This window comes from Meriones unguiculatus, chromosome 3, assembly GCF_030254825.1.
Source record: "Meriones unguiculatus strain TT.TT164.6M chromosome 3, Bangor_MerUng_6.1, whole genome shotgun sequence".
Lineage (NCBI taxonomy): Eukaryota > Metazoa > Chordata > Mammalia > Rodentia > Muridae > Meriones > Meriones unguiculatus.
The window spans coordinates 33734187-33744265 of NC_083351.1; the positions used below are offsets into that span (position 1 = coordinate 33734187).

General features: G+C 45.6%; 1 protein-coding gene and 1 long non-coding RNA gene across 5 annotated transcripts in view; one reads left to right on the plus strand and one right to left on the minus strand.

Annotated features, from left to right (window-relative positions):
* The window catches only part of LOC110539797 (cytochrome P450 4A10), a 17838-nt gene extending 12192 nt beyond the window's left edge, over positions 1-5646 (minus strand). For 3 of the 4 annotated variants that reach the window (XR_009590671.1, XM_060379810.1, XM_060379811.1), the window contains exons 1-9: positions 5417-5646; positions 4190-4334; positions 3474-3518; positions 2961-3088; positions 1501-1622; positions 1005-1159; positions 508-614; positions 230-420; positions 23-156 (exon numbers count right to left, since the gene is read on the minus strand). Coding sequence is in view for 3 of the 4 variants with exons in the window: in XM_060379810.1 (XP_060235793.1) it covers positions 23-156; positions 230-420; positions 508-614; positions 1005-1159; positions 1501-1622; positions 2961-3088; positions 3474-3518; positions 4190-4334; positions 5417-5605 (1216 nt within the window). In the remaining variant the exon portion in view is untranslated. The remainder of the gene's footprint in view (positions 1-22; positions 157-229; positions 421-507; positions 615-1004; positions 1160-1500; positions 1623-2960; positions 3089-3473; positions 3519-4189; positions 4335-5416) is intronic. The other variant, XM_021626620.2, reaches the window with a different exon arrangement.
* On the plus strand, positions 5262-6921 carry LOC132653034 (uncharacterized). Its single transcript, XR_009590672.1, has 3 exons — positions 5262-5356; positions 6025-6198; positions 6793-6921. It is a non-coding gene; the product is annotated as an uncharacterized LOC132653034 (long non-coding RNA).
* The last annotated feature ends 3158 nt before the right edge of the window (positions 6922-10079 follow it).

Below are 10079 nucleotides of genomic sequence, written 5' to 3' on the forward strand. Positions count from 1 at the left end.
AACAGGCCTAAAGAACTCATACCTTTGGGTAGAGAGCGTCCATCAGGAAAGGTGACAGGTGTGTTGAGCTCTCTGACAATGCCTGGAACAGGTGGATAGAGTCTTAGGGCCTCCTTGATGCACATGGTGGTATAGGGCATCTTGTCCAAGTGGTCCCTGAAAGAACATTCATCTTGAAGGTCAGGGAGACTGGAGACCAGAGGGTCCTCCCTACCCAAAGAACTCTTACCAGGTGATGGAAGATCCATCCCCCAGGAGGTTCTGAAGTTCCTCTCTGCATCTCTGTTGGTGCTCAGGGTGGGTGGCCAGAGCATAAAAGATCCAGGAGACTCCACTGGCTGTGGTGTCATGGCCCTCAAACATGAATGTGTCCACCTCGGCACGCAGGTCCTCATCAGATAAGCTGGCCCCATTCTCCATCTGAGGGAGGCAACGGGTGTCGTCAGAGCTGTGCTTGTTCCTTTTGTGTTCCCAGAAGACTCTCAGGCTTATGTTATACACACTCACTCTGGCAAATAAGAGGATGTCCAGAAAATCCAAACGTCTCTTCTTCTTGACCTTCTCCAGCTCTCCCTCATCCTTCAGCTGCTCCTTTCTCAGCTTGATCACTCTGTCTGTTTCAGAACACCAGTTAACACACAGACCCCAGAACTACGGCAATCCCATGCATCTCCTTTCTCAAACTATGTGTTCTATATAGGACAGCAAGTAAAAACTGGGCAGGTTTAGAAGACCAGTGCCATGTGATACAGGTCAGACCTCCTCTCAGGACCATGGGCAACAGAAGTTCTGTTTGAGCTGCAGGGTCAGGTCTCACTAAATATTACCAATATGATGGAACACCCACATAGTTCCTTGCATTCTGATGGCCCAACTTCCAACACTTACAGTGTGACTCAGGTTCTAAAGGGACACTGACAGGCCTGGATCTACCTCAGAAGTCATCAATAACTCCTTTGAGCTGATTCTGGGAAAGGAGGACAGACAGGAGGCACAAACGGAACCTGTGTGATCATGGGCCAGTTGAGAAGCGCTGTTGGCCAAGCGGCCGTTGGAAGACAGACTATAGATGGTGTCATTCTGATGGAAGACATTCCTCACACGGCAATAAAATAGGTTATTCAGGTCCCCAATGGCCTTGATGTAGCCCTTGTAATTACTGAGGAAGAAGATACAGAACAGATTAGACTATGGAGAGATAATGACCCACAGATAGAATGGACTCTGGGGAGAAATTTTCAGTATTGAGGCACACATTGATTCTGTCTTATAACCCTGGTAATTTTCAAGCCTGTAAAAGGTTGCATGAATTATCTAGGCATCCAACTCAGCTAGGGATCAGAGTCCTGAGGTTGGGGTAGGGTTAGATTGGGTCAGAAACTGACCTGGGCCTGGGGTCAGACTATTGATTGAGTATCCAAGATGTCTCACCTGCATCTCAGATAAGTCCATACCAGTTGGTAAGGCCAAAGGCTCTGAAGTTCCAGGGTTGTCTCTTACCTGTCCACCTGGACACTGCCCTTGTGGCTGAAGGCACACTTCATGACAGTGTCTAGGGTCATCAAAGAGACGTGTTGAAAGATCTCTATTGAGTCCTGACCAGCCAGCTGTTCCCATTTGTCCTGCAGTAGGAGGGGAGCATTGGCCTAATTTTCCCAGAAGACTTGTGCTCAATAGTCTGGATTCTTTCTCTATATTTCTAGATACTGTGTTATCTAATCTTTAATTTGGATAATAGATGTTCTATAAATTGCAAAACAAATCTTTGTGAAAAAACACTTACATTCTTGTAAACTACTTCAAAATTAAATGTTGAACCCATAAGATAGGAAATGAGTTTCAAATGTTTGTAACTAGTTAAGATGTTTTATTTGACAAGCAATGATGCTTTTAAGGGGTAAAGAAGAGGATGTGTCAGTGTTTGGAGAGCTGAGCTCAACCTGAGAGGATGGTAGCACTTTCACGTATTGAGCATTAAAAAAAATAACAAAACAAAACAAACAAATACCAAAAATCCAAACAAACACCCAAGTAGCTACTACGGGTATTTCTAATGGCAGTCACTAGTAATTTCAGTTACTATGTATTCATCAAAAGCTTGCTGAGAAGAACTGAGTCAGTGTGAACAAATGAAAATCTGAATTGTTTTGAATGAAAATGGCCTCCACTGGCCCATAGAGAGTGCTACTATTAGGATGTGTAGCCATGTTGGAGTAGGTTGGGCTTTGTTGGAAGAAATGGTCACAAGGGGCTGGCTTTGGTGTCTCAGATGTTCAAGGCACACCCAGTGTCTCACTCTGTTCCTGCTGTCTTTGGACCAGGATGTAGAAATCTCAGTTACTTCTCCGGCACCATGTATGCCTGTGTGCTTCCGTGTTTTCTACCATGATGACAATGGACTACATCTCTGATGGACTACATCTACATTATAAGCCAGTTCCGGTTAACCAAGACAATCAGAATTCAAAGTCTTTTTGAAAGGTGGTGGTATGGCAGGTTTGGCTATGATAATGTGGTTGTGGAGTTCACTTCTCTGACGATCACTCAAGTCTATGCAGAAGCACTGAGACACAAGGGAACCCTGACTAAGTATCATTCTAGGAAGTCCCTCTGAAGTTGAAGTTTGAAGAGGTATTTGAGTATCTATCTACTATGATGCTCTTTGTCTTAGACAATGAGCAAGTGTGGCTGTATCCTGGCTAGTACCTGGAAGGTTCTTTAAATGAAGGTTCTTTAATAGAATGTACACACAGAGCTTGTTGTTGTACACTCTGGGTAGGTGAAGAAAGAGATTGGGAGAGAAAGAGAGACAAGAATATGAGGAGTGAGAAGAAAAGGAGGAGAAAGAAGATGCTGCTGCTGAAGCTGTGGCAGTAGTAGCAGTAGCAGAATCAGCAGCCGAAGCAGAAAGGACAGTGGAGCTGAGGGGAGCAGAGGAGAAGAAAGTCAAATGAACTCACTAGCATCAATTGGATGGAGTCGGCCATGGTTTTCACGTAGGGTTTCAGAATGTCATAGTGGAAGGCTGGGGTTAGCATCCGCCGGTGCTGAAACCATGGTTGTCCATTCAGCAAGAGCAAACCATACCCTGGGCCAGAAATGGGTGTGTTTATGTGTGGGATCTAATCAGAGAGACCATTAGATAAGCTGGGATGGTGGTGGTATGAAGTGGAACTGAGGGAGACAACTCTGAAGAATGGTACAGTTCAGAACATGAATTTCCTAGCTAGAGGAACTGGCATACATGCTGTGATTATGACAGCTGTGAGACAAAAATTGCAAAAGAGTTGGAAGGAGGTAGATGAAGCTGATGTTCACATAGGGCTATTTGGAGAAGTGAAGGGTCAGAAGTAGAGCTTTGGGGATAGATCACGACAGTGCTATCCTGTCACATTTCATATTCTATGAACCAGACACAGCACTTGGAAAATCTAATCGGGAGTAGATCACATTCCCAATTTAGACATACATACCAATCCAAGGAGCCAGCAATCTGTAGGCACCATTATCCTTTGGATCTGAAAGGGAAATAATGGCTTAACAAGAAATGGGATAAATCAGGCAATTCCGAGGCAGGTGGGGTTGAACCTCTGGGCTTCTGTGATCTTTTGAGTGCTGATGATTGGCAAACTGTCCTATATCTCTGTCCATTTCCTCATATTCCTTTCAAACTTTGTCCTAACAGTCAGGTTTAGGAAGGTAGGATTCATGTAATAGTAGCTGGACTCCTCTGGGGCTGGGATGGTGGGATGGTGAGAAACAGTCCATGTGCTCAAAGTCAAAGACTAGGACAAATATGACGAGTAGTTTGTGTGTGTGTGTGTGTGTGTGTGTGTGTGTGTGTGTGGGTAATTACAGTGGATGGTGGCTTAGTTATCCTATGATTCCAGGCCAATAAAAATTAGGGATTTCAAACTCAAGCCAATACGGATTTGAAGTTTGTTTTTCAGATCTGGAATAATCTACATGACTTACCATCTTAATCTGATTAAATTACAAAGAAAGATAAAGACACTTGGCTGAGGAGTTTGAATCTTCCGTACTGAGTGTTGGTGCCCATGTGCTGGGTGGTGGCCTGGAAGAATGGTAGCTCAAGAGTGCAGGGCTACATGATTCTGGAATTTGACAGTCTAGTACAGGTACCAAAGAGAAAGGTGCTTATGTGTCCACAGTGAAATGTCACTCTCACCTGATCGCCCCAGAATCACCTTCATATAGTCGGGGTCATAGATAGTAAAGTAAGCTTTGCTCCCCCAGAACCAGCGAGGAAAGCCACCTGGGAAGATCTCCATACATGCCAAAATGTTCGGTAGTTCATTGTCTCTGTGGAACTGCTGTTGGGGGAAAGACAAGGTCGGAGGGCTCTTGTTTAGTTTTTGGGTTGGAGACAAGAGCAGCACAAGCACAGGAACATAATTTTAGGTTTTTCAGAAGTTGCCAGGAATGTGGAGCATTTTGAGGGACTATCTGCGCTATCACTCATAGCTTTGCTATCCAGGAGGATGGCTGGTCCTGAGCTGGAGAGAGCTTCTCAGAGGAGCCACAGGGTCAGATCCTGAGCGCAGAACACAAGCTTCACACCCACGTGCCCTTCTAGGAGCACCTACTGCACATTCCTTTGTTGAAAGCCTTTCCATGTATCCTCCTTGATGGTTATTTCCTGGGGTGACAGTGCAAGCGGTCAGTACCGTCCCTTCCTAGCTTACAGACTGCTATACCATCTCCTTTCTGGGTGATTTCATACACCTGAGCCTGGCTCTTGAGCTGAGCACTGTGGTACAGGAAAGTGAGTGTGTGTTTGAATCCAAGTAGCTCATGGTGCAGGGTACGTGGAAGGGGAATGGAGAGCTAATTGGACCCCGAGGAAAACTACATTAGCCTTTTCCTTTAATGGGCTGTGACTTTAGGATTTCATCTTGCAATTCACCTATCCTGAAAACTCCCCTACTCTGGGGCAGCCACCCACTGCAGCAGGGTGAACTCTTCTGTGCTGAGGGCTTCTCAGATGTGTGTTATTGCCACACCAACAACCCCATGGAGCAAGATTTCTATTTCACTGATGTTTGTGTTCCCAGGCAAGCTCCAAGCTCGGGAGAGAATAGCCATGAGTGACTAGGCAAGGAGCCACCGAGAAGTTGTTTGAGAACAGCAAATGCAATTAAAGGTGTTCAGCCAGAAGAGGAGGGGGCTAGGTAGGACCAACCACAGCCTTCCAGATACAGGGCTATCAGTACAGAATTGAGCAATAGCCATACTGGTTGAGCAACTATTGATAGAATGCGTATGAGCCTGAGCTGGGTATCTCATGAAGCACTTGGACATCTTACACAGCAGGCTTTGTCCTGGGAGCTTGATGGTCAGTCTCTGAGACACCCATCCTCTCTGCCCTCCCACCCTCCTTATCTTTTCTTCATACCTTGTGCCCAAAGAACCAGTGAGCAGGCGGGGATGGGAACTGCTGGAAAGCCTTGAGTAGCCATTGCCTGTGCAGGTAGAACTGGACAGCTTTGAACAGAAGCAGAAGGAGGCCAAGCACGGAGGCCGCTTGGAGGAAGCCAGAGATGCTGCCCACAAATCTGGTGGAGCTCAGAGCAGAGGTGCTCATGGTGCAGCTACTCTTCACTCTCGCCAATCCTTCCAACCTCCCGCCTAAATGCTTTAAGGATTGCCTGCCTACTTGTGGGAGGGGAAAGGGTGGGAGGCAGAAAGGAGGGAGGCGCAAAGGTGGGAGGGAAGAGGGCTAAGGCAGATCTTGATCTCAAAGTCCAGTTATGGAGTCAGAGAAACGATTTTTCAGCTGACAGTGGCTACTGGCCAGACCTGCACTCACTTTCCTCTCTTTGTGCTAGTCCAAAAACATTTATTTGTTTGCCTTTTGTTTTTCTTTTCATCATATTTTTTTTTGTATAGGTTTATGGGATACAGTGTGATATTTCAACACATGGGTACTGCACATTTTAGTTAAGCAGAATAATTATACTTTCCTTAAATATTCGTCCATTTATTTTTCATCTTTTCTTGCAGAGTGTGCAACCATGTTTGTAGCAGCTCTATTTGTAATACCCAGAAGCTGGAAACAGCCCAGATGCCCCTCAGTGGAGGAATGGATACAGAAATTGTGGTACATCTACACAATGGAATATTACTCAGTGATGATAAAAAAAAAACAAACAAACAAGGAAATCATGAAATTTGCAGGTAAATGGTGGGAACTGGAAAAGATCATTCTGAGTGAGCTGTCCCAGAAGCAGAAAGACACACAGGGTATATATACTCACTCATAAGTGGATATTAGACCTACTATAGGATAAACATACTAAAATCTGTACACCTAAGGAAGCTATCAGGAAGGAAGACTCTGGCTAAGATGCTCAGTCCCCATTCAGAAAGGCAAAGAGGATGGACATCGGAGGGGGTAGAAAACAGGGAACAGGAGCCTACCACAGAGGGCATCTAAAAGGCTTTACCCTGCAGGGTATTGAGGCAGATGCCGAGACTCATAGCCAAACTTTGGGCAGAGTGCAGGGAATCTTAGGGAAGAAGTGGGAGATAGTAAGACCTGGAGAGGATAGGAGCTCCACAAGGATAGCGACAGATCCTAAAAGTACAGGCACAGGGATCTTTTCTGAAACTGATACTCCAGCCAAGGACCACTCATGGTGATGGCCTGGAACCCCTGCACAGAGGTAGTCTATGGCAGTTCAGTATCCAAGTGGTCTCCATATTAATGGGGACAGGGACTGTCTCTGACATGAACTGATTGGTCTGCTGTTTGATTCCCCCCCCCCCAAGGAGGAAGCAGCCTTACCAGGCCACAGAAGAAGACAATGCAGCCACTCCTGATGAGACCTGATAGACTAGGATCAAAGGGAAGGGGAGGAGGACTTCCCTTATCAGTGGACTGGGAGAGGCTCATGGGAGGGGAAAAGGGAGGGTGGGACTGGGAGGGGAAAAGGGAGGGTGAGACTGGGAGGGGAAAAGGGAGGGGAAAAGGGAGGGTGAGACTGGCAGGGGAGGAGGGAGAGAGGTACAAGGGGAATACAAAGTGAATAAACTGTAATTAATAAAAATAAAAAATCAAACAAGGCTGTCTTATAAAAATAACTATCTTGCTGAAATAGTGTGTGATGTGTGTGTGTGGGTCCCCACAGTCACAGCTCTTTCCCAGGCTCCATAGCTTAAGTCTGTGGCTTTATTTGTTGCTCTTGGGAGTTCCTGGAGTTTACACAGCAACCCAGCACCTACATAGCTTCTTTTGAATTACCCATTCCAAGTGGATGGTGTGTGGTTACCAATTCAGACTGGAGAGCATCTGGGCCCTGCTGCCCTTCTCTCTCTAGGTAGGTCACTGTCATGGGCAGTCCATGCCTTATGATGCCCAAAGTTCTGGTGAATGTCTTGTATTGCTCCTGAGGCATTCATCCACTTCCTGAAAGAGACTGAGCACATCTTACAGCTCCAGTTTCTTTTCACACGACAAATCTGAGCTTCAGCTCATGGGGCTTTGCCTGGAGCTCATCCTTTTCCCCAAACATATCAGCACATTCCCCCTCCCATGTTGATCATTATGGCTAGCAGGGTCATCAGTGATGTTTGAAATTCTATTATTTCTTTTGTTTCAGCTCAATCTGGGCTTTATTTCTTTGGAGCAATAGAAGATGTGGACATGGTTTTCCTTGACATTGTGGTGGTTTTGTTTGTTTGTTTTTTATTGTGGACTCTTTTTGACCAAACTTCTGTCATTAATGACAAGGGAGTCAGGCCTGGCAGGGACATGAGCGCCTTTTTAGCAACATGGACTGCAGATCTCCCTTTCTCATTCTACTCTTGTTTTGCTTGTCTGGAGCCAGGGAGTTTCTTCTGTTCTTTGGTACCTTTCTGTGAGGTTTGTAGAAAGCAAACAGTTGCAGCTCATCTAAAAGAATATATTCAGCCAACCAAACTTGTTTAATTGGAGAGTTTAATCCATTTGTGAAAAGTTGCTGTAGCAGACTCTAATTTTAGTTTACTAGGGCCTTGCTTAAATAGGCCTTGGCGCATTACTCTTGCTTTTAAGAATTTCTTGTCTTGGACTTTTGGGAGCTTGAATATAGTTTGTCTTTAACACGACCATATCAGTTGAATCTAAATGGGGTCCTTTGAGTTTACTGCACTTGGATGCCATGCATTTCCCAATATTTAGAAGGCTTTTTAGCTATTGTTTAGCTAAATTGTTTTGTTTATGTATTTATTTATGATTTATTTGTATGCACATGCCGCATGAATGCAATAGTGTATGTGTGGAGGCCAGAGGACAACTTGCAGGCATCAGCTTTCTCCTGGAGCTCAGGTTATCAATGTGGTAGCAAGCACCTCTCAGGTATGGTGTTGGGTATGTAGGTACCTGTCAGTGTCTGGGGACTGTGGGCCAGGGTTCTCCAGATTTTTGTTGTTGTTGTTGTTATTGTTATTTTTTTGTTTGAGACAGGGTCTTTGTGTAGCCCTGGCTGTCCTGAAACACACTTTGTAGATCAGGCTGACCTCGAACTCACATAGATCCATTTGCCTCTGCCTCCCGAGTGCTTGAGACTAAAGGCATGTGCTGCTACTGCCAGGCCTCTGGAAGTTTTGATCAGGCAGAACACTGCAAGCCTGGCAACAGGAATGTGGTACTATTCAGTTTCTACTCTGTCCTGGTGTGGTTCCAGAGACATACTGGTATGGTGAGGGAATAAAGAAATGACAAACATATACACAGAAACATGGACACACAGAAAAAGCTGGCACTGAGTGGACTGGGGTCTCTGATGTAGAAGCAGAAATTTCCCTCTCTGAGTTTAGTGTGTTTATACAGCTGAACAGAGAGGCAGAGTTTTTGCACACAGCTGAATCAAGTGGGCCAGTTAAGTTAACGGAGGTAGTTGCAGTTTTTGTAGGGGAGGCATTCTTCAGGTTCTTGAGGGGGAGAAAGCCATGGTGGACACTTTCCCCACACACTAACACTATCTGCACACGTCTTTGTATCCCTGTAACCCTCACCCCAGGGAAGTAAAGCTTTGCCGTTTTCCCATGAGTTTGAGGCTAAGGTCCTTGATATGGCCATGCCCACATCAACAGCACACACTCACTCTAGGCTTCATGTATTTGTGGTTTTTCCACTCCCCATGATTGTCTCAGGACCGTACATGGGCTGAGTATAAATAGTAAGCTCAGGTAGGAGGCCGGTTAATGTTCATTGGCTGCACACTGTGTCATCTTGCTCACTGAGCTGATCAAAGTGGGCTGCCCAGTTACTCCTGGGTCTTCTGGTGAGAGGGAAGGGCCCCCCAGCTGTTTTCTGTGGCCTTGGTAGGCTGAGATGCTTACGGCAGGCTATCTGCCTGCTTTGTGGAGATTTAGGAGGTGGTGCTGACTGGGTGCATCCTGGGAATCTGGGTTAAGGATGGAGCTCAAGACAGTGCCTGAAAAACTCAAGCTGTGGCTGGGCCTGAGTTGATACTGACAGTGCTGCAGGGTTCTGGGGTCGTGCTTCTCTAAGGGCAAATATCTTAGATATTTTAGCCCGAGGCTTGAAGAGGAGCCGTTGGACACCTCCCGCATATGCATTGTTTAGGTTTGATTTCATGCGGGAAACTGTAAAGTAAATGTTGTGTTCTCCATTTTTTCTGGGTCTCTGGGCTCCGTGTAATATTTGTAACTACCTTCAAACGCTGTTCCAGTGGAATAATACTTGCTCCTTTTTTTTTTTTTTGGCCCTTGTTATGGAGGGAAACAGGCCAGAAATGTCTAGTCAGCTGTTTTGCTGGTGACAGTCCACTGAGCACGTACTGTGTGCCAGGAAGGGAGGGGGTGTGCACAGCAGCAAGAAAAACAGATGCAAACCTTGACTTAAAAGAATTCAATCTAGTTTATCAATGTTCAATGATTATGGTTGGTTGTGCCCTTACCCTTATTATGTGATAAGAAACTGGCAACAGAGAGGTCAATTGCTGGTACTGGTAACCTTCCCTATTGGACTACAAGTCTGCCTCCCCCAGAACCTGCTGACATGTTCCCAAATGCCTTTTCCTCTGCCTCTTCTAATGATAGGGGATTCATTT